Raw genomic sequence first — 20,692 nt, 5'->3', positions numbered from 1 at the left:
CACACCCGTGGTTTTCATTTCTTGAAGAAGTTCGTTATTCGCTGTGATCCGTCAGTTGGCTTCGGCCCACTGGCTGTTTTTCTCGGGCTATTATGAGTAGCACTCCTTGTTTTTCCTTTCTGTGGCGAGCTACTCGCTAGAACTTTCGGCTTTTTGTTGTCTTGCTTTTCGTTCGGTGTATCCGGTGTGTGCTCTCGCTTCACGCCTGATACGGGAAGCCTGTCACTTGGTTCCATTTCGGTCTCGACTTTCGGGGTCTGTGGTTTAGTGTCTGCTTTTTCGGTGTCCTTTTTCTTAGGACTAGCAAAGAAGTTTGCGATATTATTCTTGTTATCTTTGCTGTCAATTGGAATGATAAAGTCGGGGGAATTGTTCCCGACCTTACCAACCTCTTTCGATACTTGGTAGCATTCTAGCTCGCCATCATATGGTTTCAAAAGGGATTGAAGCTCTTTTGACCAGTGAGTTCGGCTAGGGTCCAGCCAAGTCTTCATGGCGTCGCTTCCGGCATCAAGAATGACGGGCATTCGGTCGTGTAAAAATTTCAGGTACTGATTTGAAGATGTAGTGATGATTGTGTAAGTGTAGAGTTTTTCGTCGGAGCCTTTGTACAGCAGGAGTTAGCCTCAGGGCTTTACCGGGCGGGTAGAGGAATACTGACCCTCGTATGACACACAATCCCATAGCCCTGCAAAGCACATCAACTCACCGTCCTTGCGCTTCACGTAATGCGGGATTCGGTCTTTCCCACCGGGCCCCTTTTTCAGCCATTCATAGAATCCCTGGCAAACAACAATGCACCGCTTGTGCCGCTTCATAGTAGTCCACATGCCCCGATCCTCGATCAGAGAGTCATCTCGACAATTGATCGTGCGCATCAAGGATCCGTAGTCTGGTTGACGCTTGGTCCAGAATGGTATTAACCCCCACTTCATGCTCTGAAGCTTGTATTTTATGGGCTGAGGATTTGTGTCCTTGGTTGATTTTGATGTTTCTTTACGTGCTTCATCCTGCTCATTGGCGTCCGCTCGGCGCTGATGGTCATCACCAGGGATCTCAGCCCGGTACACAACACCAAAGTTCCCTGGGGCAAAATTGTATGTCTCTCTGACCTGGTCATCTGCTGGTGTATCGTCCACTTGCATTCCTCTATTCGTGAGGCGCTGGCGGACGTACGCTAAGCGCTGCATAGCTGTTAGTACAAGGGCCAACGCAGACATTGACAGAGCATACCAAGCCCAAAGCATATCGTCCACACATGTCGTAGCAAGGAGAGCGTGTGCTCTGGTTTAACCTATGTAACTGATCCAACTATCAATGCAACCAGGGAAGATTGTTCTCCTGGCGGACGAGCGACGTCATATGGCGGAGAGAGAAGCTTGGGCCAAGTTAAAATCGGGTGCGGTTCTGCGGACCTTCAATCACCATTTTTATTCTCTCAAGCCAACTCTGCAATACAACGAACTCGTCCATCCTCGCTGTACATCTTGAGTTGAGGATAGAGAGGCCCACAATACGCATCCCGACTGCAACCCACAAATCCCCAATGTTCCGCGCGGCGTCGCGGCGCGCAAGCGCCTCCTCCACCCCGGCCCTGAGACTGTCCCAAGCACAACGTCAGCCCTTGAGCCGATTAATACACAATGATGCGCGGCCATCGCTGCTTCTAAGGTCATCCAACGCGCCATCCCTCGTCCGCTCTCAACTACCTCACGTCCGCCACCTATCCTACACCCAACGCATCCGTCGAATCTACCGTGAAGCTTCGAAGGGGATTTTCCGCAAGAACCCGATTCTCCTCCCTCTTGCCCTCGTCTCTTTCGTCGCTGCATTCACGGCGTTCGGATATGCATCTTACGTCGAAGCCACGCGGGTGGCACCGCAGTATCACAAGTTTCCGGGTCCAGTAGCCGACACGCTGCGTACGGCCGTGTATTACACCGAAATCGACTTGAACCCGTTCAAGGCCTTAGACGCATATAAGGAGGCTTTGCGGACGGGCCTTGAGCTGGGCATGCATCCTTTCTCGGACGAGATTCTCGGCATCAAGCTGCAGGTGGCGATGATGTTGGAGAAGGCGGGCCTAGTGAAACAGGCGGTCGAAGTGCTAGAGCGGACGCGGAGCGAAGCGCTCAACTGGATTGAGCAGGGGAGAGATTGAGGCTGCTGGCGCTGGAGCTGGCAAGCCTGCCCCGTCGCCTGCACAGGCGAAGGTCGAGGCTGATCAAGTGCAGGTCAGTGATGAGGCCTTGCGCGAAGCGGAAAAGGATCTTGTGGCCATGCAGGAGTTTGAGGCGCGGCAGCGGGACCGGGCGCTGAAGAAGGTTGTCGGTATGGAGATGAAGCTTGCTGAGCTGTATGCGAGCGATCATATTCAGGATGAGAAGAAAGCGGAGGCTGCGCAGGTAGCTGCTGTGGAGTTGAGTCTGAAGGAGTTGCACCGCCGACTGCAGCTCGGCTTGCCTGTTGGGGTAGCTGATAGTGATGATGCGGCTGGTGAGCCTTGGTTGAACATGGTTGAGATTGCCACAGCGCTCGCTGAACTGGCAGCTACTTATACTGCCAAAGAGCGATACGAGCTCGCCATGCCGCTTTACATGCGTGCATTGGACTTGATCCGCCAGTCGGAGGGAAACTCGGTATCGTGTAAGCAAGTTGTTTTGCTGAACGACGTTGCCACCGCCATGACCGGTCAGGTGCAGAAGCCCACTCCTGGACAGAAGCAGGGCTCGCAGGACCAGATCATTGAGGCAGCCCGTCAGTGGGCACAAAAGTCTATCGACGTAGCGGCGCGTATTCAGCCGCCGCTTCGAGACGAGGAATGTGATATTACTTGCGTCGTGGCGACTTACAATCTGGGCGAAATCGCAGAGCTCCAGAAAAAGCCAGATGTAGCTCGCTCGCGATACACGGAAGCTTTGTCTCTTGCAAAGGGCCTGGATTATGAAGACGGAGTCGCTATGGCTAATGCAGCTCTAAAACGGCTTTCCAAGAAATAGCCACGGGCTGCCGGGGTTATCACTTATGTACAATATTCACGAATTCATAGAACCTTACTCCCTGGCTGTCGGTCTTATCTGTTATTATCGGAAAACTCTTCCAAATTCCCAAGGGGATGTAAGACAATTCATAAAGGACTAAGGACTTTCAATCGCTAAACTGGGATCTAGAGCAGAAAAAAAAACACGAATAAACACCGGAGGAAAATCGTCTCTCGTTCAAGTTTGGGCCAGTCCCTTCGCTCGCCCAACGACCTTCAAGTTGGGTTTAGTCTGTTTTCTGCGAGTCCCTTTACGGTCTGCCCTTCCCAGCTCAGGCTTCTTATCCCCTTCGAGTTTCTGGGCTGCTTTCAGCTTTCTCTGGATCTCTCTCGCGATCTGCCGGTCTTTCTCCTCAACGCGCATCCTCTTTGCCCACTCCTCCAACTGCGCCGGCCTTCTAATGCATTGAACAACAATGTCCCGTGAAGCAAATGCATCCTCTAGCGCCGCATGGCCATTCTTACCCACCTGTATATCCGCGCCGAGAAAGGCCTTCGCGAGCTTCTTCAGACTCCACAAACGAGTCATTGTCCCTGTGACCAAGGGATCAGGGAAGACCGCCTCGGCCGTCAGTATGGCCGAATCGACAATCTTCGGATGCCGCATCCCAAGGACTTGGAGATCGTGTTTTAGCGAATGGCCGATAAGCACCGTCTCACTATCCACCAGGGCCCATAGCATCTGGCGCGCTGTTTTCCAATTCTTGACTGCTTCCCCCGAGGCAACGGCCTTGGACATGAGTGAGGCCGTCACGCCGCTATGCCTGGTCCTCCAATGTAGGACTCTCTCGGACGGCTGAACGAGCCGGCTGATGAGGACCTCGCCTGTTAGGGCGTCAATTGCGCTGAGGAAAGCGAGTGCTTGTCGATGATTTGCGATCTCGACCATTTCGCAGTCGATGGCGACAGCGCGTCTTTTGGGTGCGGATTGCTCGCTTGGGCGCGGTGTATCTCGGAATTGGTTCAAGGGGACGCAGCTATTGCAGACGAACTCCTTGTTTTTGACAGTCCCGCCTTCTATGATGTACCCCTCTGCCAAGAGGCGTTTTGGCGGATGGCAGCGTGTGGACAAAGATCGGGAAACTGCTTCTTGCTCCTCTGGGGTCAAGCTGATTGGGAGTATTGACGACGGCAGTGTAGCTGCTTCTACAACTGGAAAGGCGATGTCAATTGAACGATTCTCCATGATTATTGGTATGCTCCCTACCTGGATGCTCTACTACAACATAGTCTTCAACAGCGGGTAGTGGGACACGGCTCGGGCGAGTCGTTGATGACTTTGGGTCCTTGGAAACCTCCTTTAGAGTTTCCGCAGAATGCGCTGTTGCGACGACGACTTCTGCTTTCTCCTGTTTCCGAGCTGGCGATGGCGCATTGTCCAGTTTCGCTTTCGCCGAGACTTGAACCAGAGCTGGCGGATCGGTCGATATCGTGTATTTCTGATAGTGCTGTATCAGAGACAAGACATCGTTGAAGGTCTTCTGGCATTTTCGGCAACGGCTAGCACTGTGCCCTTTGGCGATGAAATGCATCCTCAAGGCCGGGATAGTTTGGAAATTCTTCTTCTCGCATCCTGGGCAAGAGAGAAGCTTTGCGCTTGCTGGCTTCTGGTTGGGCATTTTCTCAACTTGAACTGGAAGATGATCGGCTCTACAACATAGAATATATGCGGAATGAGATACACAGTAGAATTGGAGCAAAGTCTGTGGAAAGAACGGGAGACACGCAGAGATGTACGGCCCTTTATATTTCTACCAGAGGAGCTTACTGTGCAAGGCAGACATCTGTAGATGCACTCGAGATCGAGACCATGCACAGGAAGGACCGATTGGGAGACGATTGGCAGGTACAGGGTTCTTGCCGCACCGCCACTGCCTGCACCTTAGCGCCCCGCCCCTCAGCCCCATGACTGTGCTGGGTAGCTGTGCTGTGCCAACGGTTTTTAGCATGCTAAATCGATTTCGAGGGAAGCTGATAAGCCAAAGGTAAATAAATCCCCGATTATATTCCTAGATAAGGAAAAGAAAACAGGGTATGGGGAGGCAGACACTCGTTTACAAGCTGAGACATACATGTCCAGATAGCCTTGACCAACTCGAACTTGAGGCGTCACTACTCTGATATGCACATGCTCTATTTTATTGTGTATGTATCCCAAGGCAGAAGGAAACTTCCCTACTAGTACTAGATGATCCCTCTCAGCTTGGCCATACTGTGCCGAGACGAGTTGATGAGAAAAGACAAACACTTACATTGAATCAAGCAGAGACTCAACAGAATGCACTTCTCTCATACCCCGGTAGAAGTTTGCGAAAATACAAACCTACCTGTCTTCGGGCCCGGGTCCATGACCTTGAGAAAACAGGATACCTTTCATTTGGGCTTGAAAAGCCTTAAGTGAGCATTTCCACCTTTTCGAGATCGCCCCATTCTCGCCCCTATAGGTATCTTTACAAAGTAAAGGTGGTGAGAAACACCAAAGCCTGGCAATCAAGAAGATCCAAAAAGGGAAAAAGACGAATAGATATATCCGTCAGCTCACAGATTATTTCTTGGCTTCGGTGTTGGCAGGACTTCCCAAACCAGAAAGACACGGGGTCCCTAGGGGCATCTGGGAGTTTCTCCTATTTGACCACATCAAGAAGCTTCAATATTATACCCAAAGACCTTTTTCTCCGTATCATCCAGCACGTCTAGCGAGTCTTGGATTCTTCGTCTCGTTCAGAGTAGAAGGTACTTGTCGACTTTACTTACACCTCAAGGACTATAGAGGAGACTAGTTATTCTCCTAGGCAGTGCTGCAGTAACTTAGTGCTCTTCCTTCTTTTGTGGTTCTAGACCAGTAGGGAAGAGATTGGGCCTCTTGCGTCTGTCAGAGTATTGACCAAGAGAAGACAAAAGGCCCAGTATGAAATGTCCGGGCTTTCTCTACTCGAATCCCAGTATAGGTAATCCCCATTGGCAGCAAATGATCATGGGCCAATGGATCTAAGTTCCATGCATCTACCTCAGACCCTGAGCCTGCTCTTATCTGCTAGCGGATGAAGAGTACATCAAGATGTATCTATGACTGGATCGTAGATCTACATACTAGTGATGCTCTAAGCCACTAACTCATCTATCAACCCAGATAAGACTGCCTATGGAAACTATTAGCAGAGCAGTAAAAACTGGCCTCGCTGACGCTACGAACTCAGCTTACGGAGCACGTGGGAACAACAATAAACAGTGAAAAAAATAGGAAACAGTTTTGATGCCTTATGTGGTATTAGAACATCACATGCCGTTACAGGACTCCGAACATTCAAACTTTAATGGCGAATCGAGTAAGCTAGACATGTCAGAAAACCACCAGGCCGGGAAAACCCCCGGGACCCGGCCCAGAGTGCTTCATTGCTCGTGGCTCATACATCCCAAACCCAAAGCCCTTCTTGTTCTGGATTTTTGAAACTTTTTTTTGCGTTCCCGATCAAAAAAGAGGCCTCCTCCTTCTACCCGCTCATTCAACTCATCTATGCCCGCGACATAACACCCCAGGCACGGATCTTGTTGTCGGTGTAACCAGCGAACAGGGTCTGGCCGTCGGCGGACCAGGCGAGAGAGACACACTCGGGGTCACGGCTCTTCTTGCCCTTCTCGACGTACTCGGGCTTGAGCTCATCAACCTTGCTCTTCTTCTCGAGGTCGAAGATGGTGATGGAGCTGCTGGTGGCAGCGCACAGCCAGTAGCGGTTGGGGGAGAAGACGAGAGCGTGGATCTCATCGCCGGCGTGGAGGGAGTAGAGGTGCTTGGACTCGTTCAGATCCCAGAGCATGGTGGTGCCGTCCTTGCCACCGGAGGCGCAGAGGGATCCATCGGGGAGATGGTGACAGTGTTGATGTAGCCGGTGTGACCGATGTGGTCGGTCTGCAGGCGGCAAGAGGCGAGCTCCCAAACCTGTGAGTTGACATTGTCAGCAATTCTGCATTTCAAAAACCGAGCATGTGGACAGTTGTCAAGCAGATTTCTCATCAACCCGATACTTCATGGAAAGAGATAATAAAGTTCGGGTTGGGAGTTTCATCAGGCATTGGGTGAATGGTTGTCTCATCGCCGTGAAGGCTCTGAAGTAGCAAATACGTAGAATATGCAAACATCATTTGGGTGGGCGCGTGGGGTATGTATATCGAGTATCCCGAAGGGGGTGATAGCGTACCTTGACGAGCTTGTCCCAACCAGCAGAGACAATGACGGGGTTCTGGGGGTTGGGGCTGAAGCGGACTTGCGAAACCCACTCGGTGTGGCCCTTGTCGGTGATGGTGAACTTGCAGTCACCGAGGGTGTTCCACAGCTTGATGGTGCGGTCACGGGAACCGGAGACGATCTGACGGTTGTCGGCGGAGAAAGAGACGGACAGAACATCGTTGGTGTGGCCGACGAAAGTGCGGGTGGTGTTACCGGTGGAGAGCTCCCACAGGCGGAGAGACTTGTCCCAAGAGGCAGACAGAGCGTAAGCACCGTCGGAGGAGATCACCTATACGAAAAAGGAGACCAATGATCAGCCATTGTCCCAAAGAATCCTCCATGACCGTTCATTTCCACATCCACATAGCATCGCGTTCCACCGTGTGCCAGTTCACAATCCATCCAGGCCATGCGTGTCGATCCCGGAGAAAGAGAAAAGAGGGGGGGTAAATCATACACAGTCAGAGACGATGTGGGAGTGGCCCTCCAGGCTGCGCTTGGGGTAACCATAGGCCTGCTCGTCGCGGGTGAGGTTCCAGATGATCAGGGTCTTGTCGCGGGAACCGGACAGCAGCATGTTGGGGCTATAACACGGCCATCAGTCAGTCGATGAAATCGATGCGAAAATTTGGGTCGGAATACATACTTCTCCAGGGAGGTCGCGAGGGAGGTAACCCAGCCATTGTGGCCCTCGAGGGTGCCACGAAGAACCAGCTGCTCAGCCATTATGGGAATGAGACGATGGAAGGGGAGAGGATGGGCGGAGTAGGTCGTTGACGCTGGGGAGTTAAAATCGCAAAAGAAGGAGATGCTGCGTGCCCGCTCAAGCCCTAAACCCGGTTGGCCCGCCTTGTGTGGTTAGTGGGCGGAGCCGTGCCCTAGTCTAAGCGAACCAGATCACGTGGGTCGCCGCTATCTTATCGCGAACTATACAATCCCAGCCTGGGGTACTGGCTTGACCAGCTTAATATTTGCAATGATATGTCTCATATCTTATTCCACTATCGTGTGAAGATTACGCTGTTCAGTTATGCGGCTCTCAACACTCAATATGCACCGATCCTAGCTGACACTACGGTTTACACATCAATATACACTGGTAGTTACCTCTTTATCATACACAGCAGTATCCATCAACATGCCGCACAGGCCTGCCCATTTCGAGCTTGTACGACTCAAGAATTGAAGACCTGCACATTCGGCATGCGGCCCAAACCACCGCCAGTTCGCTTATTCTTAGCCGACTCGAAGCCAGTAGCGCTCTTATCGCGGACATGCTGTCTCAAAAGGCCCAGAACTTCTGAGTTTTTCCAGCGCTGTGGCACGGGACGATACGCAGCCTTAAACGCACCAATCGTCTGCGCCCATTCACCACTCTTGGCCCCAGTGTTCTTCCAGGTTTCGGTGACAGTGTCCTCAGGCGGCGGCGACGACTGGCTGACCTCTGGGGGGTCCTGTGTTGCCCAGTAGTAGATGTCCCAGTCGTTCTCATCCAAGAAGCTATCATACTCCTGCAGTTGCTCCGCGGTCATGTTTCCCAAGTAAACGTCGGCAAAAGTGGATAACAGGAGATCCGATTCCAGGATTCCGCGCTTCCGGCTTTGGTCTGATTGCGTGCCGTGTTAGCTTCTTATAATACTAGCCACATATGCAGAACGACTCGAGTCTCGCCACTCAGGCTAGGCTAAGCGGTTACTTACATAGTAGTCGTGCTCGTTTGGTGGCTACGTCTTCGCCCTCGCGCTTCAGCGGCTCAACCTTGAAGGTAATACCCTCCATTTCACCAACACCAAGCTCGGCTTTCTGAGCACCGCTCTTTTGCCGACCGCCGGTGAAGTGCTCAATGCGGCCTGGGTATGGATCTGCCGGGCGGTAGTTTGGGTCGACTGAGTTGATCATCTCGGGCGGCGAGGGCCTCTGCCCAACGCTAGGGAAATCCTTGGTCATAGTAGACGTAGTATTGGGAACAACCGGGTTCACAGGCTTCTTCGCTTGGTTCTTGCGGTGAGCTTCGGTGTAAGCGGCAGCTGGATCTTCGACATCCTTGAAGCGCAAAGCTGTCGAACCGAATGAGCGGTTGAATGCCGCGAACTTTTGAACTGAGGGAATGGAGCGCGTAGCCCGACTGATCATTCTTGGAGCTGTCATCTTTACTGTGCTCTCTGGTGGGGGGTGCTTAAAACTTCTTCTAAGAGAAAAGATGGATTGAGAAGCTCTAATGGCGGTTTGACATCATTCTCAAGTCACCAGAAAACGCGAAGCGCTCCGATGTTTGCATAGTTTGCAGTTGACCGTCCAGTAAGCCGAGGATATTAGCAACCATGTTTAGTCGATCGTCGCAAGCGAAATAGCCTTCAATATGCCTGGTTGAAATCCTGGATCATTTTTCGAATACTTATCAAGCCATAACCTTAAGAAAAATACCCAATTTACGATCATTTGACCGAGCCAGCTGAGCTCTATTATAATACCAGCATTCTTGCCTTTAATGCTCGAAAAATGATAGATTAACCTCTGCACAAGCAGGGCATGTATTTTGTATCATTGAGGTCATGACTGTTGGAACAAGAAGCCGTAAGACATGAGAGGAAAACAGGTGACAAAGGCTGCAGCAACTCCCTACGCTGCTTTTCAAGAAATCCAGAAATTCGAAATGCAAAATCCCAAATGCAATGGCCCCTCCAGCCTAACTCTAAATAAGGTGCTTAGAGCGGAAGTAGGCGCGCAAGTAGACAACCTGCCACGCGCCCAGACCAACCAGCATACCCATAGTACCAAAGGCAAACCACTTGACTCGCTCGTTGGTGCTCTCGTTGGTGTCACGCAGGCGTTGCTCACGAGCGCGGAGGTAGTCCATCTCAGTCACAATATCGGCAACCATCTCTTCGATACGGCGCAGGTCAGTCTCGACGGGCTTGAGCTTCTCCTGGGCCTGGATGCTGGACCAGTCGCGGGCGTCGGCACCGATTTCGACATCCAGCTCGATGTCACGGAAGGGGGTGTTTGAGCCGCCTAGAATTGGCCATTGTTAGCAAAGCGATTCAGTCCAAGTTGTCATGGCTGATCAGTCTTTCAACCCGGCCGTTCTCGCGGGGGACTCACTGCGACCGACAAGCTGGTTCGTCAAGCACACATCGAAAGCGGTGTCAGCAGTCGAGGTAAAGGCCTGGCGGACTTCACCGACAATATCCTTTGGGCGACCATGGTCATTGCCCATGGAATCCTTGATCTGTGGGTAATGTTAATTATCGTATTCCGGGCCATGGGCAGTAGTAAGCCATTGCAGCCCAGCCCACAATCCAGCCATGCCAGCTAGCGAAAAGGCAGTGGTACTTACATGCATGTTGACCTTCTGACCATCACCCTTAGAGCCGCCTACGATGGCGGTCACCACTACCAATTGGTCCTTGGCGACGAAGTTGCGGATGCATCGCTCATTGCCACCCGATGAGGCAGGAAGATCGAACTTCAAGGCTGTGGCTGTCTGTACCACGAGCAGAATTAGGGCAAATAAGGACCTCATATTGAACGGAGAGGAGCCCATGGTGGGGAGATTGGCTTGTCGACGGAAAGCTGTTGATGTTGATGCCACCTGGTAAGGGGGGCGGGATCAACGTTGTTCCGGATTGCCAGGTACGCGGCGTGCCAGACTTTACTTTAGTACTTCCTTATCAACTCCAAATCTCAATGAAAATTGACGAAAAGTATATTGCGTCAGAATTCAAGAGAATCAACCAGTTTTGGGTGTACGAATAGTACCGACATCGTTCCCGAGATCCGGTCATTGAATGAGGATTCCTTGCTGGCAGACCAAATTGACAAGACATCGATGTTCGGCATTCATCCCAGGAATCGATAAAGAACACAGTGGGATATGAATCTCTCAATAATAATTGTTTGAAGAGGTCTTTGCGCTGACCAGAAGTAGAATCCTCCCTGGATGTCTAAATTTTTGGGTCCTTGGCAACATCATAAAGTTCTTGGGATTTCACCTGTGATTTCCCATGCGGAGCGAAATGAACCTTTTGGAGCAGCAAATCGTTTTACAATGTTGACTACACAAATGACATACGTTATAGACTCCTTGAGTCTGATAAGAATTGCCCTCAAGGGACGTTCCAACTGACAAGATTCGAATCAGCCTATAAGTGTGCCCCACAATCTAGAGACATGTACTATCTGCCGGTTTTCGAAGGCAGCCTCCCCTGCAACTTCGACCTCGGGAAGGAGAGCTTAGCTTACGCAAGGATGATATTCGTGCCTTACTCCAATAACGACTAATATTCGATCTTCCGCACCCAGCTTCAGATAAACAATAAGTCGACGACGAGCTGGAAGAACCCATCCAAAGTCTGATTCATCCTATGAAGTACCGTCATCTCCGCTACCGTTTCGTCAGAATGCCAACAAGTTTTTACACGATCTCAGACCAGAAACACACCTTCGGAGATCCTAACATAATCGCATTTACCTAATTCGTCCAATTCCGATACAAACTATGTATCTGGCCATAAGCAAAAGAACAGTCAAATTACGGCTTCACCTTCCACTGGGCAAACGAGCTAGCGGCAAGAGACCGGATCTAACCAAGATAAACTATTCTGGACGCCATGCTCCGTTTAAACCGACTCGCACAAGATACGGTTGCACGGTTACCGGCCAAAGGTACCTGCTCTGTATAATACTAAATTCCATACCACAACACCAAAGCCCAAACTCTATAACCGTCTCTCCGCCAAGCTAATCTAATCTACATACGAAACATAATCCCACTCTAAATCCCAAGATACTCCCTCACCACTCCCCAATACCTTACGGGATCAGCCTTCATATGCGCCACATGCGGCGACCCAACAAACTTCTCCCGCCGCACCCTCAACCCGCTCCCCTCCGCCTCATCCGCATGATCCTCCACATCCCTCCACCCAACCAACTCATCCCCATCCGAATAAAGATAACACCTCGCGGGATCCCCACCCACCAGCTCCGAATCATTAAGCGCAATCCGGCCCCTCTGAATCGCATCCGGCCTCCTGAGCACCCAATTGACCGTGTACACGACCACAAAAAGCGCGCACAGCACCGCCTTCCCCAAAACCCGCAGCACAAAGGTCCTCGGCAGCGCGAACGAAAACGCCCTCAGCCCCTCGCGGATCGAGGCCCGGCCCGGCGCGCTGTCGATGAGTATCGCTGAAACGGGCAGCGGGGCGCACGCGCGCGCCTTGTACGCGCTCAGCAGCGTCGTTACAGCGAACACGCCGCCGTTCGAGAAGAGGTGAATGTGCACGGGTGTGGGTGATGCGCGGAGGACTTCTACGGCCGGGGTGAGGCGTTTCTGGAGGGCGGGCGTGGAGGTGGGGAGAAGGAAGTCGCGGCTGGAGGTTGTGGTGTGAGATTATGCGGGCGGCGGGGGCGAGCCGTCTGTACTCGGCGAGGTATTTCGTGTAGGTGCGGACGGGGGCGTTCATCCAGAAGGCGAGGAGGATTGTTTGGGAGGGGGTGCTGGCGGTGGGTTCGTTGAGGAAGATTGTAGGAGTAAGGTTGGTGGAGGGAGGGAGGGTATCTGGCGGCTGTGCAGTTGACATGTTTGTAGAGTTGGGACTCTTGTAGATGTTTTTGCCTCTGGCGACGGGGGATGCGTAGACAGTGTGTGACTTGGGGTATTTATAAAGCTCTGGAAAATGTGATGCTCTGGAGGAGAGTAAGTTGAGTGGTACAAAGGATGCCTCGGCTTCCCCAGTGATGGCCCGCCTGATTCGGTGGGGAACTGGGGGGGGGGGGCCTTGAATTGACTATTGGCGTGCATGGATTATCGGATTTATCATCAATGACTGCGCGCAAGTTCGGGACTACATGTTCTTGGCAAGCTTTGCATGGGCTACGTTGTGCGATTGAATGAAGAATCGACAAAATAACATTTTGATAGACATCTGATATCGGACTCGTTGAACTTGAATATTGGGAAATGAAGATTTACGACGACTTGAGATGGATCTTGTATAAGAGCAATGGGTAAAGGAAATGGTCTTTCGAGCGTCGAGGTTTAAATACAGGCATCAGAACTTCAAACATGGTATCTCGAATAAATCACAGAGGGCACCAGGGTATCCCATGACCCAAAAGTAGAATCGAAAACAAGAAAATGAAATGAAGTGTGCATATTAGTCGTAACTGTGTATTCAAGGAAAAGGAAATATGTCAATGAAGGTTCGGACACAAGGTAGGGCGTAGCCATGAGAAACAGAGAGTGGTGGGAACAGGCTCCAAACTTGCAGATCTATAGGAAAAAGATAAGAGACTCCGTAGGGAAAAGGTAGACACCAGGAAATCTGTGAAAGGTTGCGTTCAAATAGTCGAAACGATGGACATGAAGTATGTGGATCGTTAGATGAGGCAATAACGCTCAAAAGTATAGCATCAAATATGTTGAGGAAAGGACAATGATTCAACGCTTCAAGCCTCGACCTTCTTGCGGCGAGAAAAAAAAGCGAGACAGTCCGCCCTCCTTCACCTTCGGGCTCATAGTGCTCATGGATCTGGTTGGCGCAGTGTCAGGTGGGCCAGTGTTGCGGAGGAAATCAGCCAACGCGCCAGTATCAGTTTGGCGGGCTGGTGCGGGCCCCGGGCCTCGCTCCATGCCAACCTTGGCCGAGTAACTGGTCTGCGGGGGCTTGTTGCTGTTGGTGGAACGTAGCGAGGCCAAAGACATCTTTGATGTTGGGCCCCGGACCGCATCGCTCACCCTGCGACCACCAAATCCAGAAGTCTTGCTACTGGGCACAGGTGGAGGGACCATGATAGGCTTGGGCGTGGAGTCGAAATCAGGAGGTGGCTCGCTGCGCAGGAAATCAATGAGGCTCTCCTCCTGTCGCTGGGGCTTCTCATTCCTCATCAACTCATCATACAGCTCATCGTCATCATCGTCGTCAATGGCGTACGGGTCGCGGACTCGGCGCTGTTTGCGGGTTGGACCAGCATCTTCTGAAAGTCCCAAACCAACCGACGCAGGAGCCTTGGTTTGACCGCTGGGGCGGTTCGATGAATCTAGAAGTCCAGTGCGCGATCCAACCGAAGTCACAGACTTATTAGGAGTGGAACTGCTCTGGGTGCTGTTGATCGAGCGAGGAGCATAGTCCCTGTTGGTCTGCGCAGCTCCGTACTGAAGATCTTCTGAATCGATGGTGTTCCGGAATGGCGCGACATTCCTGGGAATACGGTGGCTATCTGGCTGGGGCGGACCTTCACGAATGAAGTCAATCAAATCAGAAGTCGCAGAGCCAGCAGTAGCGGCAGCGCGAGCTTGTAGCTTGGGGCGATTGGGGTTTGACCGAGCTGAGGCCATGGAAGAAGTACTGGCTTTCGCTCTCGGGGCAGGGGGTTGCGGGCCTGCTGCGACAGGCTTAGATGGGACTGGTGGCGCCGGCATGCGAGAGGATATTGAAGAAATCGGAATATGCTTTGGAGAATCAGGCTTTCCTTGTTCGCCGCGGGATGAGATAGAGGTACTGGCAGGAGTTTCCTCTCCTGGCGGTCCAGTGTTCTTCAGGAACTCGGCCAGGTCGGAGGTATCCGCAGTATCGGAACGAGGAATCTGGCGGGGGAGATCTGGGAAGTTCATTTCTCGGACGCTGCGGGGAGTCAGGGTGAAATGAATCGTTTCATCGCTGTTGATCAGCTTGTCCAGATCGAGATCGTTCTCGACAGATTCTCCGCTACCAGACGCACGACTTGTTTCAGAGGAGCTACGCAGACGCAGAGACGGAGACTCGCCAGGGCCTGAGCGACCCATCAAGCCCTTGAGCTTCTGAGAAGTGTTTGAAGAGGTAGAGGTGATGGGCCGTGTACCGCCGCGGGAGCTGCTAAAGCTCTCAGAACGGCGGGCCTTCGATTGGGTCGTTGACGAGATAGAGGCGGATGCGGCTGAGCGAGGCATGCGTTGCACGTAGGCTCGTTCAGCTGTCGGGGAATTGCGCGCACTACTGTTACTGACGGACAGACGATTTGGTTTGCTGCGCTGGTGCGAATTTTCGCTGTCTCCTGATGTCGACAGTGGCCGGGTTCCAGGTGTTCCTGGAGTATGAGGGGTCGCGGGAGTCGCAGGAGTCGCAGTGGGTTCGGAAGCAATATCAGAGGGACCATCCCTCGCAGGAGCGACCACAGCTGTGGATGCCACAACATGGATATCTTGATCGCGATCGTCATCAATAGTTTCAATGGTTCTAGAAGAGTTGACAGCCTCGACATCAACGGCAGGTGGTACGGGCTCACCCCCTTGCAGCTCCGGGAGGGTATGCATATTAGGGTCACTAGTTGATGCAATGATTGGATTTGCAGACAGAGAAGCGTCCTTACTCGACATTCTCCGAGGCCGTTGTATCGTGGAAGTCAGCGTAGGCTTCTCTGCCATACCTTGGCCTTCGATAGTCTCCGAGTCCTGGACCGACACATTCCTAGTGGCTGACGCGTCCTTGCTGTCGGATTGATCGTCGGTGTCATCATCCTCGAGACGAGATCGGAGCGTCGCCATGGTCACATTGACAGGTGTTGAGGTAGCCTCCTCTTCATCTTCCTCGCGAACAACAGACATGCGTGTCTTTTCCTTTTCCGACGCCGGAAGCTCCCTTTCGGGTTCTTCAAAAAACTCCTCCGTTACAGGAGAGATCGGAGAGACATCTCCATCTTGATCATATCGAAAAGCCCCGGTCTCAGGAGAGACGGGTGAATCTTCCTCATATTCCTTGACGGTAGTAATGGCAGTGCTAGGGGCGGTCTCCGCCGCATCGACAAAGTCGGCTTCATCATCATCCTCATACATTGTTTCCAGTTGCGCCTTCTCTCTAGAGGACGATCTTGAGCATGGCGCAGACTTAGGCGATGACTGGGCTGGTTCCCCAGCCTCTTCGGGGGTCTCTTCCTCTCGGGGCGGGAGGTGGTTTTTCTCCGCGTTCGGCAACGACCTTGAGCGCGAGTGGCGAAGCTTTCCTTCCACCGCAGATGCACTCAGGGGTCCTCTGTCGGACTTTGACAACATCACTGGCGATGGTACCACCATCAAACTGCGCGGTCGCACTTTGTGTGCAACAACTGCCTGCATAGTCTGCACCTCGGCCTCACCCTTCAATACGTATCCGGGCACCTCGATTTCCTGAACATCAGTATCGCTCATGGGGAGAGGAATGTCGGCCGGATCAAAAGGAGCCTGAGCCTCCAGCTCGACCGGGTCCCGGGGAGTCACCGGCTCCTCGATGGTAGCAATGCTGCTCTTGCGGCTGTGGGCAATGCTGGAATAGCGCGGGCGGCGCATCGACTCGCGCGACAGTGTGTGCGACAGGGTCGGACTGCGCCTGCGTTTCCTCCATGTGCGCCATAGCCGGCCCAGGGTAGCATTTAAGGCTAACTTCTCCATATCGAGATCCTCCACAATCAGCTGCGCGATACGTTTCCGGCCTTCCACCCCGTCCGATTCGTCGCCATCGTTTAGTTTCGCGGACAGCCGTGAACGTGCGGTTTCGCCTGCAATCACGAGAGCCCGCTCGCCGATGTGTTCGATGATTGAGGTGAGGAAGATCGCTGCTGCCGGGGTGATGTTGTCGACATGGCTGGAAAAACGACGAGGAGTAGCGTCGGTATCGCCCAGCCCTTCGCTTGCAATGTACTCATCCTCGTCCTCTTCCTCCATGTCCCCAAGGCGAGTGTATACCATACACCGTAGACGAGTCAGTTTCCACGAGTGGACCAGGTCGAAATCTCCGCCCGGTTCCTGTCCTCCGCGAAATTCGGTTTCCTCGTCCTCCGCGCCGCCCATGTATTCGCTTAATTCCTCGTCGGCGGTCGCGACCACTTCCGAGGCGAGACGCGGTTTTAGAACGTCCGGGAGGGTGGCCCGGATACAGGCGAGCTGTGTAGATTTTGAAGCCCCAAGAATATTATACAAGAGATTATCTAGGAAACCGTTTAAGAGGGCCAGCGCCGCGGGGGTGACTTCCGCATCTGCGCTGGCGCCGGTTTCCTCATCTTTGGCGACAAAGTCCGCGGTGTTAAATTCCTGGTCGGAAGTAATGATATCGGAGGCGGCCGTAGGAGAAATAAAGGCAGGCGATGGGCGCACAGGAGGAGGAGGGGACATAAGGCCGACTCGGGGGTGTTGCGAGTCGCTGGAGATACTGCTGGTGCGGGAACGTGTCATGCTTCCGGTGTCCAGGGAGTCGGAAGCTTTGTAGTATTGCATGGTCGATGTGAGACTGTGTTTTTCTTTTTCTTTTTTTTCGAAGGAGATTTTGAGTCCAACTGCTCGGCCAAACTTTCTTTTTGTTTTTTCTGTAGGCCCTTGAAATGGTGATGGGCTCCGGCCCTGGTTCACGGAAATGAAGCAGGACTGGGTAGGAATCAAATTTCTAAATCATCCTGTGCACCCGTCAGTCTGACAACTTGTACTCTGGCTGGAGATCGTCGGGGGGCCTTTTTTTGGTGGCTGCTTCGCCCCTAGTAGCACGACAGCAACGTCACTCCTGGCCCCTATACTAATGCAGGTGCGTGGTTCGAGGGGAGGTCTACATACCCGGACAACTGGGGCGAATTTCGTCTTCAACGTGGATGGGAAGAGAAGGGGGAACGATTCAGGAGTTAAGAGGGCAGTCTTCAGATGACCCTAGTGGAGCCCTGCTGGAGCAGTCCGGACTAGACTACCGGAATAAAGAATAATTTATGGAGCTCAAACGGACGGAACGTGGGATCATTCATTGCCTGCAGTAGTCTGCCCATTGTCTCCATCTGGCACCAAAGGACGCCATTATCAATCCCCACGCCCAATTTTCTTTCTTCATCTGCGCCCTCTTTCCCTCCTCCCCAGTTCTAAAAACCATGTGCTTCCAGAGAAGCGCTCGCTTGTCTTTGACATCGGGTCTTTTTGTTCAAAGCCCCTCTCTTCCACACCTCAAGCATAAAGGTGCACGGAGGTGGCGGGTTCTCATCGTTTGATAAACTGTAGCCGAGATATTGGATCCAACCAATTGCTTCCCCTTGAACGCTTCCGAGTACCTGAGCCCCAGCCTCGTAACCACGGGCCAAAGAGCGCAGGTGTCCTATGGGAGGACCAGGGGGGAAGAAGCAGGGCCCATGGAAGAGCACGATCGGCCCCAGAGCAGCCTCTGTGCCCCGCTTCCCTATTGACTGCCGCCAATCAGGAACAGCCGCCGCCAATCAATCGTGGACAGCGGGGCCCGACGGGGCGTTTAGTCTTTCGCGCTTGTCCTCATTCGTACGCATTATTGAATGATTCTAATTATCTTCCCGCTCGACCCTTGGCACTTGTGCAGGTTCAATTTGGAATCAATTCGCAAAAAAGATGGTCATATATAGTCATCCAATTATCAGACTGCTGCCAGGAAGAGCGAAGACAGGCCTGCTGTTGCGGGTTGGATGGCGCTCCAAATTGGCCGTGGGACCCACCTTCCGCCCGTCTGCACAAATCAGTCTGCTTCTCTCGCTCAGCCCCGCTCTTGTCTCCAACACGTTCCCTTCCTCGGAGTAGGCGATCATCCAAAAGGCATGGAACATTCGTGCAGTGGCCCCCAAATGCGACAATCCTTCTCTAACGCAATTATAGAAACTCGAGCTGCGCGTCCGTTTGCTCCTGCAATGCAGTCGAAGTGATGTTTAGTCTCTTTGAACGCCTCTAACCGTACTAGGGCCAGTACCTGAATCCGAGGGCTTATCAGCCGAGGACGATTACTGGTTCGACCACGATGGAACCTGCAAACTAATCAATTAATCAAACCCTAGGGCCACATGCTCACATCGCGCAATACTGATTCGGAGATACAAGCCTCTGCGCGATTAAGATGCCGAGTCTGAAAATGGTCTGAGATTTGTGGCTGGTCTAGCTTATTGGTCCTCGTCGAATCAAGCTCCAGAACACGCACGTTCCGAGACAACGAGACCGCTCGCCCGGGACAGTATCTTCTGATGCAGTCTGGTGTGTGCGAATGAGTGTCGTCACCCTCGCACCCCTGCATTACCCAGAACGCACATGGAATTCCCCGGTAACTCAGTATCACAGACGAAATCTTCCAAAGTACCCCCATAAGTACCGCCACCAAGGAGCGGTCAGCTCGACCACGCTCCCCTGACCCAATAATCAGAGAATATCGTCTGCTCACCATATCGACGAGCAGAACAACCAATGATCATCTCCGGGTCGCAACCACTGTTGACTCCGCACTAGGGCGTGGGGAGGATAAAAGGGGGAGAGAAGATCGTCGAGATTAAGGTAACTGCACCCCGCTGCTATATAGTTAGTAACTAAGTCCTCGCTGGTTAACTAACTAACTAATCACGTAGTTATAATAGTAGATTTGTCAACCGGACCGGCTCAGGGTTATTCTCCGCGCATGACCGCCGATATATCAGATTCCACGCCCATGCAGGCCTCTATTGGCCGTTCTCGTTCGTCATTGGCTCCGATCAAGCTCTTCAGCCCCCTCCGATCCCTGCATCTTACTTGCGGACCGTATCTCGTAGTCTTATAGGACGCCGGAGGAACAGATTCTACTTCGCCCCGTCACAGGGAGGTCCAGGTCCAATCTACGTAGCTCCATCAATGAAAGAGCGATCGTCTGCGCCTGCGGGACTAACCCCGCAGGCGAGAGCCCGTGAGCGTGCTTGAGCGTAGGTCAGCGGAGCTAGTATCCTTACTAAGAAAGCAAGGGAGGACCTCATCGCTGCGCTGTCTCTCTGGTTTCTGTTGGAGGGTGGACTGATCGACGGCGCAAAACCTGATTCTTGGCGGGAAAAGTCTTTCTTCCTCCCCTTTTCCGTGGGAGCTCGCCGGCCCACTTTCTCCCCGTCCGCTGTCAGGCTCCAATGCTCAGAGCCAAGGCGACTCCGCATATGGGGTATGTACCTGGTGCGCAGTGGGGGCTTCGGGGAGGGCGTTTGCCTCTTTTGGGGGGACTAGAAGGGGGCTGCATAACGACCTTGTTCTCACGTGGTTTCTATGTGGCTTCGTTAGCGCGGGTTAGACGGGTTTCTAGAAGGGATCGATTTTTGGGCGGACAGTGTATTTTTCCGGGTCGGACTATGTACTGACTGCAGGAAGTCCAGAAGATCAGGGGTACGGCCTTGGATGTGTCAACCTGCGGGTTGTGCAGACATCCATGCTGCTGTAGCTCCTCACCTGTGGTACCCACGCTCGTATTCGAGAGGAGACGAGGTAAAAGACTCCATCACACTCACCGCATGGTGCAAGATTATGATCTACTCACCTGCAAAAGCCACATGTGGACTTGATGTTTGTGGCCCCGCTGAGATCGACACGGGAGCTAATAGCTTCTGCAGTCTCGGTTACCCTCCGCATATTCGATTGAGCGTCGCAGTCACACGAGGCCCTGCATAGCGACCTAGTACAGCTTGCACACGGCATATTCAAA

The 20,692-nt window shown here is 52.6% G+C and overlaps 9 protein-coding genes across 9 annotated transcripts; 2 read left to right on the top strand and 7 right to left on the bottom strand.

Annotated features, from left to right (window-relative positions):
* Positions 1-14: 14 nt before the first annotated feature.
* Positions 15-1,260, bottom strand: N7468_010131 (SOS response-associated peptidase; the record flags this gene model as incomplete). The annotated part of the gene is made up of 3 exons (XM_058479426.1): positions 15-604; positions 662-1,184; positions 1,234-1,260. The coding sequence occupies 3 exons, from the start codon at positions 1,258-1,260 to the stop codon at positions 15-17; spliced, it is 1,140 nt and encodes a 379-aa protein (XP_058325994.1).
* Positions 1,261-1,546: 286 nt separating this feature from the next.
* N7468_010130 (TPR domain protein) lies at positions 1,547-2,999 on the top strand (the record flags this gene model as incomplete). The annotated part of the gene is made up of 2 exons (XM_058479425.1): positions 1,547-2,098; positions 2,157-2,999. 2 exons carry the CDS (start codon positions 1,547-1,549, stop codon positions 2,997-2,999), a joined length of 1,395 nt encoding a protein of 464 aa, XP_058325993.1.
* Positions 3,000-3,218: 219 nt separating this feature from the next.
* On the bottom strand, positions 3,219-4,659 carry N7468_010129 (uncharacterized protein; the record flags this gene model as incomplete). Its single annotated transcript, XM_058479424.1, has 2 exons — positions 3,219-4,192; positions 4,248-4,659. The coding sequence occupies 2 exons, from the start codon at positions 4,657-4,659 to the stop codon at positions 3,219-3,221; spliced, it is 1,386 nt and encodes a 461-aa protein (XP_058325992.1).
* A 1,661-nt stretch (positions 4,660-6,320) lies between these two features.
* Positions 6,321-6,924, top strand: N7468_010128 (uncharacterized protein; the record flags this gene model as incomplete). The annotated part of the gene is made up of 2 exons (XM_058479423.1): positions 6,321-6,366; positions 6,578-6,924. The coding sequence occupies 2 exons, from the start codon at positions 6,321-6,323 to the stop codon at positions 6,922-6,924; spliced, it is 393 nt and encodes a 130-aa protein (XP_058325991.1).
* A 252-nt stretch (positions 6,925-7,176) lies between these two features.
* On the bottom strand, positions 7,177-7,991 carry cpcB (40S ribosomal protein RACK1; the record flags this gene model as incomplete). The annotated part of the gene is made up of 3 exons (XM_058479422.1): positions 7,177-7,554; positions 7,723-7,849; positions 7,912-7,991. 3 exons carry the CDS (start codon positions 7,989-7,991, stop codon positions 7,177-7,179), a joined length of 585 nt encoding a protein of 194 aa, XP_058325990.1.
* A 449-nt stretch (positions 7,992-8,440) lies between these two features.
* N7468_010126 (succinate dehydrogenase assembly factor 2) lies at positions 8,441-9,413 on the bottom strand (the record flags this gene model as incomplete). The annotated part of the gene is made up of 2 exons (XM_058479421.1): positions 8,441-8,871; positions 8,966-9,413. 2 exons carry the CDS (start codon positions 9,411-9,413, stop codon positions 8,441-8,443), a joined length of 879 nt encoding a protein of 292 aa, XP_058325989.1.
* A 544-nt stretch (positions 9,414-9,957) lies between these two features.
* On the bottom strand, positions 9,958-10,809 carry N7468_010125 (p24 family protein; the record flags this gene model as incomplete). Its single annotated transcript, XM_058479420.1, has 3 exons — positions 9,958-10,277; positions 10,368-10,494; positions 10,603-10,809. The coding sequence occupies 3 exons, from the start codon at positions 10,807-10,809 to the stop codon at positions 9,958-9,960; spliced, it is 654 nt and encodes a 217-aa protein (XP_058325988.1).
* Positions 10,810-12,039: 1,230 nt separating this feature from the next.
* On the bottom strand, positions 12,040-12,850 carry N7468_010124 (uncharacterized protein; the record flags this gene model as incomplete). The annotated part of the gene is made up of 2 exons (XM_058479419.1): positions 12,040-12,640; positions 12,693-12,850. 2 exons carry the CDS (start codon positions 12,848-12,850, stop codon positions 12,040-12,042), a joined length of 759 nt encoding a protein of 252 aa, XP_058325987.1.
* An 860-nt stretch (positions 12,851-13,710) lies between these two features.
* N7468_010123 (uncharacterized protein) lies at positions 13,711-17,493 on the bottom strand (the record flags this gene model as incomplete). The annotated part of the gene is made up of 1 exon (XM_058479418.1): positions 13,711-17,493. One exon carries the CDS (start codon positions 17,491-17,493, stop codon positions 13,711-13,713), a length of 3,783 nt encoding a protein of 1,260 aa, XP_058325986.1.
* Positions 17,494-20,692: the final 3,199 nt, after the last annotated feature.

This window comes from Penicillium chermesinum, assembly GCF_028974085.1.
Source record: "Penicillium chermesinum strain IBT 19713 chromosome Unknown utg000008l:1.0-1752722.0:1.0-1753981.0, whole genome shotgun sequence".
NCBI classification, from domain to species: Eukaryota; Fungi; Ascomycota; class Eurotiomycetes; order Eurotiales; family Aspergillaceae; genus Penicillium; species Penicillium chermesinum.
This window is presented reverse-complemented; position numbering and strand designations above follow the sequence as displayed.